Source organism: Meleagris gallopavo, chromosome 6 (genome assembly GCF_000146605.3).
Source record: "Meleagris gallopavo isolate NT-WF06-2002-E0010 breed Aviagen turkey brand Nicholas breeding stock chromosome 6, Turkey_5.1, whole genome shotgun sequence".
Taxonomy (NCBI): Eukaryota; Metazoa; Chordata; class Aves; order Galliformes; family Phasianidae; genus Meleagris; species Meleagris gallopavo.
The window spans coordinates 40,882,551-40,902,944 of NC_015016.2; the positions used below are offsets into that span (position 1 = coordinate 40,882,551).

The window sequence follows — 20,394 nt, forward strand, 5'->3', positions numbered from 1 at the left end:
AGGAAAAAAAAGAAAAAAAAGAAAAAAAAAAGAACAGTGTTTACACTGCACAGAATTCAGCTTGTGTTTCAATGATGACCTGAGGCCAAAATAAACACCACTGTAAAGTAGTGGACTAATGTCAGCTTAATTCTGATGTTACAGTCATCATCTGTTAAAGCACAACTACTAAGCTGCATCCTAATCTGCAAATCCCCCACAACAGCTTTGCTCCTCTTGAGTCATATACTTTCTCATGACAAAGGTGAATCACACAAAACTGGAGATGAAGTGCTCACATTTGAAAGGAAGATGCTTTACAATGCAGCAAAACTCCAGATGAAGATGATATCTGGAATTTGATCTCTTTCTGAGTGAATACAAAGATCTTTTTTGTTGTTGTGATTGTTATAGTGCTTTTTCATCAGAACTGCTGGAGGAAATGAATTTTAATGTCCCTCTTTTACTTTGAAGCTCCTGTAAGCCAGTGTAACTCTATCAAAGATAAAGAGCTAATCAAAATCATACTGAGCAAGGATCTGGAGCAGCAGATGCACATATCCTAAACACATCTACAAAATGTAGATCAGAATGTGCTGAGGAGAACATCAGTAGAAGAAGAGCAGTGTAAACTTCCAGGGAAATACATGTGAAATAAGTCCGTCAGCTTCTGTGTAGCTACTCTGTATTTCTATCAGTGTAACAGTGAAGAAGCTGATTGTTGTGCAAAAAAGTACTTAATCACAGATTAATGTCAGGAGTGTAGCTTTGGGTCCAACCAGAGAAGGCTTACTGCCTTAAGAAAGACTGCAGCCTCACTACTTACAAGCCTCAACACCAACTTCTTTCTCTCTTGTTTTCTGTTGCTACTGAAGGAAAGTGATGATGGCTCCTGCCGACAGTAGCAAGAATATCATTGAGAGCTCTTTGGAACTGCTGTTAATATTGCAGATTTCTTTATTTGTAGTCTGCAGATGTTCTATTTTGTTCATACTGCTGACAAGATTCGATTCACCTCCTTGGGGAAGGTGAACGTGTCTCTTACCCAGTTGTAGAATGGATTGAGACAACACTGCATGCCAGCACTGAAATCATTAACAGAAACTGTATATCTGATTAGGGCAGAATTCTTTTTGAGGTGATATATAATGTGTCCTGGTGACACAGGCATGGTGACACAACTTACCTTTGTTCTCTTAACATACAGGATGAAAGAAGTCAATGTTAAGCATTAGCCAAACAGAGACAGCTGATACCTATCTATTTAGATACTAAGAAAATGATTTGGAGTTGGAACCCTTTTGTTCAGGCTACCATTGCAGCTGCATGAGTGATAACCTCACTGTTCTTTATTGTTTACTCACAGTGTGCAAGCAAGAGATGAACAGGAGTGCTGTAAGCCAGAGGAAACATCCTTACACTGAACTTTGCTGAGGGACAGATACCACCCTGACCTGAGTGGGGCTGGGGAGAGAAGACACAGAAAAGGTGTGGAGGTGGCAATAGAAGTCAATGCTGTAAAAACCACAGAGTCATGATTTCAACATCAGATGCTGGAGCATGTATCCTACTAGGGTAGCCTGCAGGGAGGAGGGAGAGGAGGCAGGATGAGAAGACTGGAGTCTTTCTATACATGCCTCCTTCTACCACCACTAATTTCACACTAGAGCATGCTTGTGGGCATATCTTTAAGTAATTCTGATTCTCCTCTAATGCTAATGAAGAAGCTGCATGTCAAGGTGCAAGTCCAATCCTGTACTATATTTAAAAACCAAACAGAGTCATCAACCTTGCATTTAACAAAAGATGGTGGAGGGGGACAAGCATCGCATCTACCTGAATACTCTTTACATTGAAGCTTGGGGTAGGAGGCAAATTTTATCATTTGGATGAAAGCTTTTAAAAACAATAGCACTCAAACTGTGAATCTACTTAGGAGCATTGAAGGATCATTAATGAAATCTTGTACTCCCTAAACAATTGGAGTACAAGATAACAGGATAACTTAACACACTGACTTTTTAGATATCATAGTACATCACACAACAGAAAGTTGTATTTTTACTTTAATAACATTACATATAACATGATCTGATAAACACTTTGCCAAGTTCATAGGTAGGACAAGGGCATATAATCTACACCTGATATATTTTCCTTTGCACTTTCAGGATAGTCTGGGAGATTCATTTATTACCTTTATAATTATCTCCTCTTCCACCTTCCCTTGATGCTTTAACTCTGGCTGCAAGCATACTAAAGAATCTGTTATCTTGTCTTTGAATGCAGCTGCAGCTTTTACATCTCTCACCATCTACAACAGGGGACTTCTACAGGTGAGAGTTAGCTGCAAGAAAGGTCCACCTCCTGCTCTCTCTAGAGTTTCACCCACTGGAATCACAATAAGTGGTGTAGCACAGTTTCATTCCACTTCTGTGATCTTCAGCAGGAACAGATTTGCACTGACATGCTGTACTTTAAAACAACTTTTTATGTACACCAATTCCCACAGAATTAGTAGTGCCAGGATTAGATCAAAGGAATCAAATATACATTTTTACACTAATATTTTGTCATCTCCAAGAGTAATTTCATCTTCTTGTTAAAGAAATCTTGCGTAAAAATGAGAGACAGTGAATATCTAGAAACGAATAAAGTAAAGCCCTTTTCCTCCTATCATATATCTATTCTCCCTGCTAGAGCACTATCTGAAGAACCTGCATGGAGTCCTGCAATTCTGAAAACATGAGTATTTTCTCCTCACTGATACCAGTTGATCTTATTAAAAGGCTTGCAATGCAAACCAGGATATTTTAGGGGTGGCTTCTGATGTCATATCACCTACAAACAGCAATGAACGTACTCTTTTGGAAAAGATTTTTGAAGTCTGATGGTCAGTGGAGACAAGAAACTGTATGGAGTGTAGATAGTTTAACTAACTAGTTAACCCACGTCCCCTGATGCTTCATTTAAAAAAAAAAAATAAATAAAGTTCTCCTTCTCAACAAATGTGGACAACTCCCCGTATTCTATTTCTGCAGGAGTAGGTCTGCCTTCTCAGGCACAAAAGCAGAAGTGACAAATGAACCATCTTGCACCAAGACAGTCTGACCTCTCAATATTTCATTGAGAAATCTCTTCAGCTCTGACACATGAAAGAAGAGGCACTGCTACTTTGGGAAAGAGAACTGATCCCTCCAGGCAGCCCATATCTAGTGACTATAAAGAAAAGTATTGTTATTTGTACTTTAAGCTAGCTTAAAATTACACAACTTTTTGGGGTAGAAATGTTATTTTTTCATATTTTAAATTCCTACATACTGGGAGCTTTTGATCACTAAGAAATCACCCTAATTTTTTCCATGTTTAATAGAGCTTTTATTAACACAGGAATGTGACTGAATATAAATCAGTAAGCTTGTGAGATCAGTGCAATCTCTCGCAAGATTTTCTGTGAGCTAGATTCTATCTTTATTTAAAATGTACAGGAGAAATGACAGAAACAACTGATTTGTGCACAATCTAACAATGAGAGTATCTGCAGCAAGAGATATTTGAAAATCAGAAATTTACTTACCTGCGTGGAATTTTAAAGGATAGCTTTAGGAAACAGTGGCACCCCTTTGCCACTAGAATCATATAGATATACTATAGAGATGGAACATTCAGGTTGGATATTAGGAAAAATCTCTTTTCAGTAAGAGCAGTGAGGCAGTGGTTGCCCAGGCTGCCCAGGGAGGTGGTGCAGTCACCATCCCTGGAGATGTTCAAGAACTGTGTGGATGTGGCACTGAGGGATGTGGTCAGAGGGCATGAGATGTGGGCTGATAGTAGGACTAGGTGCTCTTAGTGGTCTTTTCCAGGCTTAATGATTCTATAATTCTATGATTCTGGACACATCTTTATTTTTTTGCAGTCAGTTTAGGCTTATCCTTGTTCACATGTAACAAAACATTCTGTATTTGATTCCTGCTAAAAACCACAGCCAAAGGTAAGGGAAACTCCAGAGACCCTTCAAAAAAGAACAGTTGTCAGCACCACTCCCTCTCACTTGCCCTCTCACAAACTGTTCAAGTAAGACTGTGTGAGCACAGTTACAGCAAGATACAGCATATCTACATCATTTTCACTTTTGTGAAGGCTGACTGATACTAAATCATAGCTTAAACAATAGATGGAACATCTAGTTCTTTACACTATCTACTTCGTGAGTGCCTGGTGCAGGAACTGGCAGGCTCAGAGATTACTTATCCCGTTATACACAGGATTCAGAAATTGAGTGCAAGTGCAAAATACAATTTTCATTGTATGAATTTGCAGAACAACACTGACCCAACAAAGTAGAAAAGGGAGGAGGAGGGGAGATCACAGTTTCAGACTCCATTAAGCACAGCCAACTCCTCCTCCCTCAGCCACATATCTACTGTAGCACCACGTCCAGCCAGGGGCCTTCCTTGGTGTGCAAAATACCTGGAAGCTACTTACCCTCAGGATGAGATCAAGGCAGCTGGTGTGCGGAATCTGGAGTCTGTGTTTCACATTCTGCCTCTTCTGCATCTTTCTTCACCAAACCACAGCAAAAAGAAAACTGAAGTTTGTGTCTGTAGTAAGTATATAGTTCGTGGACAAATGGACTTAAAAACTGTCACTCTTCTTCTGGTCTGGATTGTGTGTGTGTGTAGGGGAGGGGGGGATATTTGTGAATATGTGAATACCAAAGTGTTTACTGCATACTTAGAATCCACTATGGCATCGTACAAAGAACAATCCCCAATTATAAATAACATTTTATAATGTTATCTCTTTTATGCAGTCCTGGTTGAAAGTAACTTTCTGGAACAATGGCATGTCTTTTTTTATATAGCAATAAGAGAAGAGTTGCACAGCAGTATTTTTAAAATATAAAATGGGATTTCATAACTAAATTTCTATGGATTTCAAGAATACTCTTTGCCATGGAAGAATTTTTACTCTTCCTCTGTTTTCACTGCATTAACAAGCAAATCAGATTTCACTGTGTGAAAGCCAGACAAGCATACAGTAGTATTGAATACACAACATAGAACCATTGCTGTAAAATGAAAGCTACTTGCAATGACTATGATGTACTGCTGTTTGCATGAGGCCTGACTGTGGTTTGCTCTGAGTATTGCACAGGCAATATAAGTTATCAGCACATTTTTTTCCTATAGTTTTCAATTAATTTCCCCTACTTGGACAAATAAATAAATAAATAAAAATCTGGTGGTAAAATCTTAGGATGATACAACATATACGTACAAGAATAATGTTGGAGAGAATCCATCACAGGAATGAAAAATTTTGATGTACCTTTACAGATGTATCTTTTGTATGAAGGGAAATTTCAGAACGTGTTCAGTGTTTTCAAAGTAACAGTTTAGCCTGTATTTAGATGATAAATAACACTTTCTTCACCCCTTTTGGTGTAAAAGATAGCACATGGCTTTTTAGAGCTAATTTGTGCCAAAATAGAGTGCTTAGCAGCACTCTGCCACAGAAACTGTATCTCCAACAGCAGTTTATTTTTCTTTCTTCTCAGCTCTCAGTCCCAACAAAATGTTAATGTTCTAATATTCCCAGAAAATTATTTACGTTTGTTTTCTCTTTGTCAGTGCTGTAGTCTGTACCTCCTAAAATACATAAAACCTCTCTAAAATGTATTTAAAAATTAAAAATTTTTATAACGTGCAAACTAAAAAAGGGGAGTTACACCTATCTAAATAAATCAAGCAGGTACTGTAGAACTAGATAGTACCTACTAGACAGTATCTACCACTACTATCTAAAGCACAGAGTATAGTGAATACGTTTAGTATGTGTTATTACAGTATTCGCTGTCATGGCATAATTGTTGGGTCTGCACTATTACACCCACCATAAATAGACCTGTAATATGAAGGGAATTCCATCTGTTTTATCAGGTGTTTCACCATGGCGATCATACCCCACAGGAGTTTTTTCCAACTGACAAGCACAAAGAAATTGCAAGGCAGCATGGATACGGACAGCTTACCAAGGTGTGTTTGTTGACATACAGAAATATATTTGGTTTTTAGCACTTCGTTTTAACTTGGAAACAGTCCCTGTTAAGTTGCCATATGCAGATCTCTTGTAAATAGAACTTACTGGGAAGCTGTGATTAGTCACTGATTTCGAAGACACTGAGTCCAACACCAGGGCATGCTGAGTTGTCTGATTGCAGACTGGGGTTTACGGAGAGAAGCCAGGCACTGGCAATTCACCTGAGATCAAACACATCACTTTAACCCAACGTGGTGAAAGTGCTCACAACCACCCTCAATTTCTGATGGGTAGGAGTGCTTCCTAGCTTGTGAACTATTAAGATCAGTATTAGCAAAAATGTCTCTCATGCTGTGCGAGGGAAAGTTGATTTAAAGCTCAGCTGGTTTAGGTGTTAGAGGGATATAAGTGGAATTGAGGTAGTATGCCAGTATCAGCTGATGGTCTTAACTGGCAGCAAATCAAGCAACAGCAGATCTCAGCTGCAGAAACTGTGTTTCTCCATTAACTGTTATTAGTATCAGATGCCTCTTCTCGTAAATGGTACAAAGGGTGAGCTCCTGTGCTATAAGGCTTCGAAGGAATACAGGGACACTAGGGGGTGTCCCTATGTCTGCTCTGCTCCCATCAGCATTTTCTACTGTGTCTGTGCTTCCATTCCTTTTCCTCCAAGTTATGCCATTTACATGGAAAAATGCCCAAGTCGTTTGTCCAGGATGTGGAAACCAGGCAGCCTCACTGAAGAGATTTTGAGGTGCCAAAAGCCCGAAAGGACCAGAAAAAAAACAGCTATTGTGTGTATGCTCACAGACTGTGACCTATGTTTGCAGGCTGAGTGTGTGCCTCTGAGAGGTGTCTGCACAGTAAGTTTGCTCACCAACAGTTTGTGGACACCAGCAGGTCCAGCACAATGAGTGTGCTTCTCTCTCCTGGAAGAACTTGTTACTGGCCAGGTCTCCAACAAAGTCAGGATAGAGCAAGCTGCACGTGAGGCTCCTCCTCCACTCCATTCTCAGAAGGATGTAGCAATCTCTGAGGCAAGGTCAGGCCTGTTTTCCTCTCACCCCATCTCCCTTGAAGAAAAAGGAGTAAGAGTTGTGGCAGCAAAGCTCGTTCAAAAGCAGAAAGCAACAAAGAATGTTTCAAAGGTGTTCCTATGCATTAACTCAGCTATGACTCAAGCACTTCATATGTACGTAATGCAAGTTCAGCACAACATGCCAGCATGCTTCAGGCTATGTAAGCTCTGAGAGGTTTTAAGACCCAGGCATCGGGGTTTAGCAACACAGACAAGCTCAGGCAGAAGCTTAAGACGAGCATATACCTTAGGAAACTAGATGCACAATTCCAACAACTGAAAGAGGCAAACAGATATACAAGCCATAGACCATGCCTGGTACTCTGGATAATGCCCTCAGTAACCTGGTCTGACCTCTGACTGCTCTGAGCAGGAGGTCCTATCAGAGGCTTCCTCAAGTCCCTTTCAACCTGAATTACCCTATGATCTTATGACTCAGAAGAGGACTGTGAAGCGGTGAATAATCACCATACCTGAGATCCCAGTGCAAAGTAATGGTTACGTGAGCAAAGTTGAATATACTTCCATTTAGGCTAGGAAACACGAAGTACAAGTAAAAAGATCACAACCATGAGACCATTACAGGGACACTGCATATGATTCTCATGTCATGATTCTACAAAATGATATAGTAAGCTGGAAAATGTTCACTAAAGAGCTACGAAAATTCTTATGCTAGAAAACCTGTTTTGTTTGTGAGATAACTGCCATCTATCTCGTTTAACACAGAGATTAAGTAATTGACTCAATTTTATTGGTGATTATCTTACTGAGAATAAGATTTGTGATGGCAGAGAATATGTCCTTCAAAAAGGTTGCAAGATCCAGTAGTTGAAAGCTGGAGATATAGTCAGGCTAGAACCAAGAATCAAGAGTTTTAGACTGTAGTTAACAATTAACATTGCACCAAAGTACCCAGGCGCATGTAGGACTCAGTCTTCTATTCCGAATTTTCAGTCTTTCTGGAGGGGAAGATCTTGCACAAGCCAAAAATGTAGGTTCCATGTGGAATCTCTGGTGATACTCTGTGGCATTCATATCCTGAACCTGCCTTCATAGTCTGGTGGTTGCTGTGTCTGCACCCTATTGCTGTGAGCCAGGAACTGAGCAGAAACCATACAGCTTTGTTAGGACACGTCTGTACCTACTTTAAGTAACCCTTCCCCTCAGTTGCCTTGTGTGTTTGGATAAACAAGCGCATGGCTTTCTGAAAAGCAAAATGCAAAACTGCATCTGTCAGGAAGATGTATCTTGTCTGTTACTGATGAATATAGAGATGACCTTTATGGTGAGGCCTATTGTGAAGATGGCATTCACGGAATTAATTAGTAGCTTCTTTTTCACAATTATAGCACAGAAATAAGAAGAACCTTCTAAGTAATCAAATCCATGCCTTTGCCATGGCAAAAAGCCACATCATACAATCCAGGTTCATATGTTTAGCAAGATCTGCCCTTGAACTGCTCAGTTATTTTTGCTTCCATTGCTGTCACTGAAAGGTTGCTCTTGAACTTTAGCCCAGATGGTCCTTCCAATTTCTAGTTCACTCCTGGCTAGTTTATATACATGTATTTTAGTATAAATACTGCATTTTCCTTTATAATCTCTTTTAAATAATGTAAACTCCCATGCCTCTGTAATGAAGTGCTCTAAACCCTTACCTTCTTTAGAATTCACTCAGCAAGAATTCAGGCTTTCTAGGATAATAAATGCAATCCTTTGCCTACAATAGATGCATTAGGATTGTTACAGATATGGTATTTCTTTATTAAGTCCCTTTGCAGAATGCTGCATCTACCTAAACTATAGCCAGATGCACAGGAGATTCTGATTTTTTGTCATTAAGATTTGAATTTCAGCTTAACTTATTAAGATGTCAGTTTCAGAGACAGAGAGTAACGATCTTCATTTGCATGCAATCTAGATTGAGTGCAAACATCTTTTCTCTACTTTTTTTTCTCATGGCTAAAGAAAATGAGTATTAATGAGACTATGTTCATATAGTGAACATTTCACATTGCAAATAAGAAAATAATAAAGCTGAAGTTCCAGTACTGCCACTTTACTCCATTTTTCTCCTTTCTTTCCATCTTCCCTTTACAAATGAAACATTTTATGAAACCTCTTATAATTTTTGGTTTGTAAGAATACATGCACAAAACACTTCTTGAGGCTCTCACACTATTCTGTTATTTCTACAGTTTGGCATACAGCAACAGTATGAGCTTGGACAGTATATGCGGAGAAGATATTCCTATTTCCTGAGTGTTGTTTACAAACGGTCTGAGGCAAGTACTGGATCTGGAAGGGAGGATGTTTTTTTGAAGATGTTGATAGGACTTCTTGGATCTGTGAGAATCTGAACTTGGTACATTTGGAGGTAACCTACTGAACTGAATGTGATTTCAAATTATCCCTGAAGATGTGGCTCAATTTTGAGTGAGCCTGATGGTAAGCCAAAAACCATGCACAAGGTTTTTAAGGCTGTATAAGAGGCTCAGATACCTCATTGTTGTATGGCAGAATATCTGTGTTGGAGATTTCAAACTATACTTTTCCATTTACAGCACAGACAGAGCTTAGTTTTCATTTCCAGTTGCTCAGTGCATCCATTATGTCCTAATTTGTTTGATCAAATGAAGGTAGCTTTATGTTTTTCACTAGGACTCCTAAGGGAGCAGCTGCCACTCTCCTGTCCACCCAAGTTTTTTTCCAAGGCCCTATTTCAGCTTCCTTCTTTCTCCCTTTTTTCCTTCTTTATCCCACTCTGTTCTAATGCCAATTTACTCAGCGCAGTACTAGATCCCTTCTTTTTCTATCAAGAGAAGAGACTTAACAGGAGAGATTACCTTAAATAAATAAATAAATAAAATTCCTTTCTTCCTTCAGATTTATGTTCAGAGCACTGACTGTGATCAAACGCTTATGAGCGCTCAGGCAACTCTTGCTGGGCTGTATCCACCAACACAGGAACACATTTGGAACCCCAGAATCCTTTGGCAGCCGATTCCAGTTCACACAGTGCCACTGTCACATGATAATGTGAGTATAAACTACAAGCACTTGTTTTCCCTTGATCATTAGCAAAATATCTAGCATGTGAGATGTAGGAGCCTAAAAAAGGGCAGAGCAACAACAATGAAAGCTATAATAATTACAAGCATCAGGCAGAAAGGAATACTATGCTGTGTAGAAATCTAATTAACACAATTTGTGATGGAGAATTTGGTTGAACAGGGACATGGAGCATTAGTTCTCACCTCAGAGTGATGAGAGCTTGAATATGGAAGATATGGAGGTGCATGTCTTCCTGTGCATGAATGCAGATTGGTATAGAGTCAGGAGATGCTCTGACACCACCACAGATGGTAGTACCCCAGCAAACAGTCAACATCACCTGGTCAGCATCAACACCACTGTCACACTCAGCAAGCAGATACTGCACCTCACTCATGCCTAGGGGATCAAATAAACAAATCAAACAAATCATAGTCATAAATACAAGTTTCCTACTTTTTTTACTACTTGTCTTTTGACTGTATTAATTTTTGCTGCTTATACATGTAAGATTGAGACCACATATGTCCTTCTACCCAAGACAAGTGTCCATCATTTATTAACTGGTAAAGCTATGCCTGTTCATGAACTATGGTTATAATTTCAGAAATTCTTTCTTACCCTCTGGAAGACATAGATTGTGTTTCTAAAAAGACTGAGGAACTGCTCTGAAGCTTTCTCAGTTAATTATCCCTTTAGGACTCCCAAGTTCTTTTTAAAAGCTCTTTTAACTGCCCGGTTATATAAACAGAGATTTCTTTCTGGAAAAAGGACAAAGAGCATATTAGAAAGAAAAAAAAAACCAAAACACTAACAATATCTCATTGTCAAAGGAAAGATGAGTTATAGAAACTTAGCCAGTTTTTTGATTTAGCTGAAGTAAATGGAACTGTATTAAGTCTACTTAATACAGCTGAGTATGCACAAAGACTCTTACTGCAGTCCACCTGCTGCATGGTAATTCATAGTAGAAAGATGACGGAATGTTTAAAGAAAGACTGAACACAGTGAGTGAAATCATCTCTGGGGAAGCCAAGCACAAAGCAGTACATGAGGGCTTGTGTTATTCTTCTGCCAAGTGACAAATTCAGTCTTCTGTAGATGACTCCTTTAACTTTGATCTGCTGAACCTACTACTCCTCTAAACATGTAAAGATTATTTTCTAAGTAGTCATCAATATGACTCTTATGGTCCTGTAGATGAATATCCAAGAAAAGAACACTCCCAAATAATTTTGTAGCTTGTTTTAATTAGAGCAGCCAATCAGGACAGCAGTCTTCCAAGGCTGTGTTGAACAAGAACAAGAAGAATCTTGCCTAACTAATATTTTGCAATTTCATTTTTCAGTTGCTATATGTACCTTTCTCACACTGCCCAAAATACAATGAGCTTCTGAGAGAAACCTTTGCAACAAGAGATTTCCAGAAGCAGCTCAAGCAGTACAGGGTAAAGTATTTTAATTTCTGTAAATCTTCAATTTAAAATGTTCTACTTTTGGCAACATGATCTAACAAGTATGTTTAAAAATGGCAATCAGAATGCTCCTTCCAGGTATGTAATCTTCAAAGTGGGTGTATGCAACATACCCAAACTACAATATTATGAGCCATGTAGATTGAACCATCCCCACCAACTGAAAATTGCAAGTCAGAAAAGATAAATGATTGACTACCTTCAAAAAGAAAACTTTACACCTACCTTCTAGTAGAGCACAGAAAACAGAAACTCAGATCAGATCAGTACCTCACTTCAATAATTGTCTCTATTCAGTTTCATGTTAGCAACTCCTCTGATGTTTCTGACTGTGTAACGCCTTGCTAGTTCAGATACTACCACAAAATTCTCTCTGCTCAGTTACACAGTTTTTTTATAATAGTCCCAATGTTTTCCTCAATACCTTTTCATGCCTCACACCTAATGTCTTCACTTAGATACTTACTTATATTACATTCCTGCATCTGTAAGTTATCCCTTCCTTTCTTTCACTGACATCAAATTACTTGCCATGAGTATGTAATCACTCTCATATTCTTCTGCAAGTTTCTTCTTTGTGGGTTTAATCAAAATGGCATTATCATACTCACCTGTTTTCCTATAATCTTTAATCATCTAAACAGCCCTCTACCTCTGGCTCTGCATCTAGGCGTTAGAATCATGTGAATCATAATTCCCTGTTTTAGCAAATTTACAGTAGGCCTCCCTGCTACTCATTACCAATGTTGGAGTAATTCTGTTTATCATACTTCTATTGAACATTTCTTGGATTCTGCCAGATTTCTTCATATATCTGGATCCATTCTACCCACTTTTGAACATTCCCACCAAGCATAAACTATTTCTGTACTTTAAACTTAGACTCAGATTACCATCCTTATTTCAGATGAATAGGCTGTATTCTCTTTTCAGCCTAAAAGAAAACTTTTATTTCTTTTCTTCCCTAATGAAAACTAGTGGTATAAATTAGCATATTTAAGTTTTCCTGGTTTATGCATCTTCTTTCATTGATCGATATCATAATCTCTCCAGTGTTACTATGTGATCCTATGTCTAGATCCTAAGATCAGTAGGTGTCTTTAGCACTAAAACAGTAGATGGGGTTGTAACTAAGACAGGTGCCAAGGTAGGAATGAAGAAGCGATGCATTTGACAACTCAAGAAGCAACATGAAACATATATATCCCTGTACCTGAGATGTAGAAGGGGAAGGAAGGCCATAGCTAAAAAGTAGGATGACAGCCAGGTTTCACAAGCTCTTAATAAATTTTTGTGCAAGCATTGATTTTGTGTCTGCCAGATGATTATGAAAACATGTGGAGCGTGCAGGATGAAAAAGGATCCACGTGAACAGGTAGTAACTGCCTGCCTGTGAGTTCCACCAAACAGTACAGTGCTTAGGCACCAAATGTAAAGACTATGTTGTTTCTAAAAATTACTGTGTACTATGGAAGTGTGTAAAAATGATGTAGAAAATGTGCAACATACAAGTTTCCTTTTTTGTATTCCAGTCTTTTCTCAAGTTTTTAGCCTCTCACACTGGATACCCACTGAAGAAATTGAACAGTGAAAAAATTTTGAGGATCTCTGACACTTTACAATATGAGGTAAATAATACAAAGAAAATTTCCAAGGCCCAATATAAACACTTTATCAAAACCAATCTTAGCTTTTATTTCTATGGTTTGAAAAAACTCAGAATAAGGTAAATCTGTATTTCCCATTCTTTTGAATCACAGATTATTTTCAGCTCCTTCCTCAGAACACTTATCCTACACCAAATTCACAGCTGAATATCCAGCTGTGACTGTGTGAGGATGCTGCGGGTCATCTACCACCGTAACAAACACAAACCAATGGCCTACCAAATGCAACATCTCATTAGTGATTGCACATGCACACTTAAGCAAAAGCATACTTTTGGATAAAATTGTCTTGTTACTCCTCTGAACCCCATCACAAAGATTGCATGGGTGTAAAACTTGTTTTTGGCAAAGACAACATAAACATGCCTCCACAAAGATATTACGCAATTTGTATGATAAGGCCCAAGTTGCATGTAGTCCATTATGGTCATTTTCAGGAATTAAGCAGCCACTGAAATGACACAAAAGATTATTTGTGCAAACCTTGGGAGCCTGTTCCAAGCAAATGGACCACGCACATCACAAAGAAGCACAGATTTTTACAACAAAAGGGGTGTTCTGGTACACAACTGTCACAGGTATATGGGTCTCACAGAATGGTATCTCTGACAGGGATGTGAAAAAAACCTTGAATGCTCTTAATTTAGCAACCAGCACCATTAATTTCTCTTGGACTGTTTCCCAAAACAAAAATGAATCCATTATATTCTAGCTAGAGGATTGCATCAGCAGCCAGCACAGCTGGAATAAGTAGGTGTTTTAAAGTCTACAGACATACATCATTCTTCACTACATCCAAATTACAGCTATATATGTTCTTACTTAATTGATGGATCTTGGTCCAAAGATGCCAAGCCTTAAATCTTGATATCCCTATAGCATTTGTTTCAGTAAAGATTTTGGGATAAATTCCAGTAGATGGTTGAAGAAGAGTCACAAGGTGAAATTTTTGCAACCTACAGCTACATTAGCAATTGGCATAAATAGTGCCATTTGCTTTTTATGTAATAGTTTTCAGTATTATATTTCCTCCTGTTGTTGAATACTGCCCTTCAGATTTGTTTTAAGCAGTGGTATGTCAGAAATAAGAATTCCACAGCTCTCTAAATGCAAAATACAGAAAAACATTATTTGAGAAAAAACATTCCAAATCTGTTCCAATATGCATTTTGTACCAAAAATAAATAAATAAATAAATAAATAGCAGTGGGAACCGACAAGAAAATCATCATGTTTTCTTTCTTCACTGTAGGATATTAACAATTACACTTTACCTGCTTGGGCTACTCAGGGTATCAGGACCAAGCTGATAAAGCTCTCAGAATTGTTATTGCAGGCGGAATTTGGGTTCCACAAACAAATACAGAAATCACGTTTACAGGGAGGTAAGCAAAATTCTAACCCCATTTAAAATCAATAGTACAATGGGAAAGAAGAAAACGTGTAATAAACATGGCTTTAAAAGATGCTATGACGTAGATATTCGCTATTGGTACTAAAAGATTTTGATTAATGAGAAGAGAGATGGTAAGGATGTGAATCACAAACATCCTAATTCAACATTAAACTGGAGCACTCTGGTTATGCTGTATAAGAAACTCAAAGTAATATACAGATTCTGCTGAACTGAATCAACTCTGAATTTAATGTAAGCCAGCATGCTTAACTTTCAAAATATTGTCTGTAATAATCTCTAGAATGGTAACTTTGCTTCCTAAGTCCTCCTTTTCCATTACTGGGTATACTAAAATGAGAGTATTCTGGGCTTTATTATTCTGTTCAGCAAATAGTTGCTGAAATTTTAAGATAGTTAAAACCTTTTTAATCACTTATTTGTCTTCCATTCATCTACTGTCAACCATTTGGCCTCATTTTTGCTTTATATTGCCACTCTACAATCAGGTACTGTAAGCTACAAAGACAACTCACATATAAGCAAGGATTAACTTGTTTGCCTCTATGGAGCTCCAACATACAAAACTAAGCACGAAATTAAAACCTCTCCTCTTGCTTTACTACCAATTGCTATTAAAAAGTATGCCAGTAGATGAAGATAATAGATATGTTTCATTCTACTAGCATATACACTTCTCTTTTTTAGAATTTTAACTCCTGGAAAATTCCAATTTTATGCTAATGTAATTGCTGTAGAAGCTATGAGGGGTCGCAGAAACATTTTACACAGGTTCAGATTCACTGCTCAGATAAAAGATAACACCAGGGCATTCTGCACAAATTCTTTAAGCTGAATAGAATAACTCTGATGCAGTTAAAGAAAGATTATGTTCAAATATTACAAAGTGATATAAACATTAACACAAGCATCTTAGTCATTGTTGGTGCTTACTTATTTTCTTTCAGGTCTTCTTTTAAAAACTATCCTAAAGCATATGTCAGATGCTAGAAAGCCTTCACACCATCAAAAAATGATTATATATTCTGCGGTGAGTCCTTTTTCTTTAAGTTCTCTTTCTGCAGTTATTAAATACAGTGAAAGCCATGCAGCTTCATTTCCTGCATGAAATACAGATACAAGCACTTTTATTTGGTTAACCTTAGATACCACTGGATTGTTTTCATTCTGTAATGAAAGGAGACTATTTTGCAACCTCCATTTTCCACCTGATGACATAGCTTATTTCAGAACCATATTGTTTTGATTCAGCAGAGAACTGAAAAAAACAAAGATAATTTAGGAACATACTTCCTGCTTCCTGTGTCTTTTTCAGATGTAAAAGTGAAAAAAAAAAGTTTGTTATTTTTGAAGGTATTATGAAAGCAATTACTCAACGGTGACCTTACGTTTTTGTTTAGTATGTGCAGACACTCTCATAGAGAAATGAATTCTGAGACTGCTCTGAGTAAAAAGCTTCTATTCCTAAATTGCAATTTGATCATGAGCTGTATAATATATATATCATCCAAATACCTTTCAGATTTCAAATTATGTTAACAAGAAAAATCACCAGTTCTTATTAAAAGAAGTTTTCACAACTCCTTCTAAGTTCAGTAAGACCTACAGATGCCTAATACTTCTTAATATTGAAATATGCATACTTTGTACATGCAGCATTTCAGTTGGTACAGCCAGAAGAGGACAGTGCTTGTTAATCACTGCGGAGGGCAAGTATTAATGAAGTCACATAAGTAATATTAAGTGTACAGATAATGTACTGAACTTATTATTAAGTAATAGTTACGTGCAGTGATTTTGAGTAGCCCTTTAATGGTGGGGTTTTTTTCTTTTCAATTTACAGCATGCAACCACCATTGTTGCCTTACAGATGGCACTTCATGTTTTCAATGGGAAATTGCCTCCTTACAGTGCTTGTCATTTCTTTGAACTCTACCAGGAAAAAAATGGGCAAGTATCTGCAAGCTGTACTGCTAGCGTATACTTATTTTGCCTAAAAAATCTATTGCTACCCCAGACTAACTGGACTGGATACACAGGGTTCATCACACAGAAAAAGATCATAGATTGATTTTAATTATTATAATTAGACTCAATTTAGCAATTACTGACAGCAGCAGAACCACATCATTGCAGTCTAAGATCTTTCTCTATTATTCCTTTAGGGTTGTGGGCTTTAATATACCTTCTTTATCTGTTTAACTCCTCAGCTCTCTATCAGTAAGACAATCTACATGCAAATTATACTAACCATTTATTGTTTAAGAAGATCTCTTCAGAGTATTAATGATACATATTATTAGCAAGACAAATAAGCTTCATCTCAGAGTATAATCACTATAACGTGGAAGATCTCTGTGGTTTCACATACCTAAATTTATTTTGATAATTCTGTATTTTTAAGCAGGCAATACACCATAGAAATGTACTATCGGAATAATACTTTGAGAGATCCCCACCCTCTTACTCTCCCTGGCTGCAGTTTTCGCTGTCCACTAGAGAGATTTACTCACTTGGTCTCCCCAGTCCTCATACAACATTGGACAAGAGAATGTAGGATATAGGCCATAAAATGAGGTAAGTTACATATTTGGGGGACAAAATTAAGGTCAGGATTTGAAACCAAGAGCTCATTTGAATCTTTTTCTTAACAATCTGGTCTGAAATGAAAGAAAATCAGATTCAGTAAGACAAAATTTTATCCATGGCCAAAATTTTTACTCCATTGATATGTTTATCTAACTTCACTCAACTTGAAATGGAATCAAAGCTGATTATATGTTAGGATCCTATTTTTTTTTCTTGATTCAACTGATCTTAGCACAGCCAAAAATACTTTCAGTTCCTGAAGAAGCAAATCCAAATGGACTGAATTGTGTTAATTAATTCTACAGTTGGAGTATTTGTCCAAGCTAATTAACATCGCCATGCATTCTTTTGATTTTAGAAGACATTCAGAGATCAAAACAGATGAATATTGAATAGTATACCAAACTAGTACTTACCAGAATGTCAAATATACAGATACATATTGGCAGTACTAATGCATTTCCTAGTAGTTTGGCTGTCTCTCCATATTACGTTTTCTAACTTTCCTTTTTGAGTACTGATGATGGGGCAAACCCAAATGTTTAGCCTTCAAGTTTAACACAAAAGTTGAGCATTGCTTCAATTCTCAAATTTTACTTCAGTAAAAGTTAAATGGCTTTTACACCAAGTCCAGCATCACCACTCACAACTGCTTTCATTGGTAATCCTGAATGCTGAAAACGCATATGGACTAAAAATAAAAATACTTGCGTATTGTCGTATCAAAATCTGACACTTGCCCATATTCTATCCTGGTTCAGTATGATTCTGTCTCAGTAATTGATGGGATCAGCTCCTAATTTTGGGGTTCATACCTCTTTCCCTGCAGGAAGTTTTAGACACGAGCAGAATCTGGGAAAAAGCAGTCTCCTGGACACTGCCCCACAGCCTGCACAGCTCAGGAAGGTCTCAGAGGGACCATTCCGTGCTAAATCAATGTGAGCAGTAATGAAATGTAGAACTGATTCTCAACTGATGCAGCTATGCTGGACCAGTTGGTGTGTAACACTGGGAAACTAAACTGAGCTGAACAGTAACACAAAGAGTTTACAGATCACGCTTACACCTACACTACAACAGCAATTTCACTGCCTTACCCAGTTTCCAAATTTGTTGAAAATCATATCAAATATTGTCCTTTGCTCATGCAACTGTTAATACTTTAACTGTATAAGCATCTAAGCATTTGAGAAACAGAAGGGTGTGACTGAGCTCAGTAAATATTACATGGTTATTCTACATGGAGACGCCATTTCCCAAACATGGAGTTGTTCCCAAAATATGCCTAATTGAATGCTCATGGAGATGACTTATGACCCCAGTATAGGGAAATACAGGGATTAGGAAAGCATTGCTAATACAGGTCACACCGGATGGCAGTAGCAATGTTTGAGTGGTATAAATCAGAGCCAAGTTCTTTCACATGATGATGACCACAGCATGGAACACAGGAAGTGAAGACTGCTCAATATATTTGTGGAGGAGATAAAGCATTTCTCTGCACTCATTTGTCTGGAAATTTTCAGTGTGGATCAGCTCTCAATTTCAAAAGACTTCTCCTACTTCCATCCTATTTCCATCCAAATGGAAGCAAAACTGTCAGCTCTTTTGTACTTAGTATGACCTACCGGCTTCTTCAAGTAGTAGTGATACATTTGGCATGTCTTCTGAGAACAAGGTTATATGCTAAGAAAGATTCTCTCATTTTGTCTTACCTTTAGGTGTGCCTCCAGGAAATTCAGCGTGATTAGCTTTCAAAACAGTTCCTCCCACACTGTGATGTTACTACAGTCTGAAATTTCTCATTAACTTCCATCATTATGAACAACAGTCTCCTGATCTCTATCAGAAAAAAACAAACAAACAAACAAAAAAACATTCATCAATACAGCAAAGCAAAATGACAGAAAGCAGTAACTTACCTGTCCTTAACAGTGGCTTTCTTTTATAAAGTATGAAACCCAAGTGTATTGTGAAATTGATTATTTTTTCTAGGTTTGTTTATTGCAAAGTGATTTGACAGGACTAATTCAAGAACATAATGTAAATTAAAGTGTTTTGAAGGGCTATAGCCTTAACATAGAGCAAAACTGGAAAATACTTCTGAAGGAGTGTTGTTCCCTTTTGAAGACTGGGACAACTTCCGGAACTGATGAGAGATGCAGTGCTCCAGAAGGAGCCAGCGACTGGGGAGTCATTCCAGTTTCCTCATACTTTATACTATTCAAGAAATAACTATTTTACACAAACAGATCTCAGAAGCTACAAAAATAACAATAATGGTTGTTTACTTAGGGAATACTTGTCTTGCTTTGTGTGCAGGGAGCGGGATGAGTGTTTTTTTTTTCTTTGTATTTATACACAAATATTACACCTGTATATAGAAGGAAGAAGAGAGTTATGAAAATAATGGACCATGAGGCTACACCTAAAAGCAGCCAACAAACAATCAGTCTGGCTGTCATAAAGACGTGGCAGGCGATTTGTTGACCCAATATGGCTTTCACATACTGAGTCATTGTGTCTTTTCCCGAAAAGATAGAAAGGCTAAGTGTCAACTTTGAAAGAAAAATCATTTGTGATTTCAAATAGCTTTACAAACACCTTCCTTTTGTTCTGTTACCTTGATAATGTACTCTGCTCTGATAACATAAAGTCTGTGCTTCAGAGAATTTTGTCAGTCCATGTTGTTCTTGATGTTAACAGAAAGATCCTACTAACAACACAAAAGACTCCGCAGCTTTGTGCTATTTAAAACATTCAGAATGTGCTGGGCAATAATTCACTCGTTTTATTTTCTAATACTGCTATTTCAAAAACAATTTGTGGCATTATCATGAACACTGGATTAGAACCATCAGATGCAGCTAACTTTTGACAACAGTGGACATTTCTTTGCTTGAAAAACTAGGTTTGTTTTTAATTTCTTACAGAGGATATATGAAGCTTGTTGCCCACAAGTCACTTCAAAAAGAAAGAGAGTAACAGATGAAAATGAATTACAAAGAATTTTGCCATTCTTTTCCTTGGACCTGACTTTGAAAATGCAGGCTAAGCCCATAAACTGTGTGCCCCTCTTAGAACTACAGCAGAA

The 20,394-nt window shown here is 37.7% G+C and overlaps 1 protein-coding gene and 1 long non-coding RNA gene across 4 annotated transcripts in view; one reads left to right on the forward strand and one right to left on the reverse strand.

The window, feature by feature from the left end:
* The window catches only part of LOC104911543, a 70,319-nt gene that overhangs the window by 6,029 nt on the left and 43,896 nt on the right, over window positions 1-20,394 (reverse strand). For 2 of the 3 annotated variants that reach the window (XR_004160165.1, XR_004160166.1), the window contains 5 exons: window positions 19,016-19,142; window positions 10,360-10,555; window positions 6,899-7,094; window positions 6,127-6,242; window positions 4,465-4,540 (listed from right to left, as the gene is read on the reverse strand). This is a non-coding gene — a long non-coding RNA (uncharacterized LOC104911543). Of the gene's footprint in view, window positions 1-4,464; window positions 4,541-6,126; window positions 6,243-6,898; window positions 7,095-10,359; window positions 10,556-10,777; window positions 10,918-19,015; window positions 19,143-20,394 lie in introns of all 3 variants that reach the window. The other variant, XR_002116190.2, reaches the window with a different exon arrangement.
* Window positions 4,448-19,178, forward strand: LOC100539092 (prostatic acid phosphatase-like). The gene is made up of 11 exons (XM_010712928.2): window positions 4,448-4,585; window positions 5,922-6,017; window positions 9,301-9,387; window positions 9,989-10,141; window positions 11,505-11,603; window positions 13,163-13,258; window positions 14,550-14,682; window positions 15,659-15,741; window positions 16,555-16,661; window positions 17,119-17,288; window positions 19,022-19,178. The coding sequence occupies exons 1-10, from the start codon at window positions 4,472-4,474 to the stop codon at window positions 17,273-17,275; spliced, it is 1,125 nt and encodes a 374-aa protein (XP_010711230.1). The 5' UTR covers window positions 4,448-4,471; the 3' UTR covers window positions 17,276-17,288; window positions 19,022-19,178.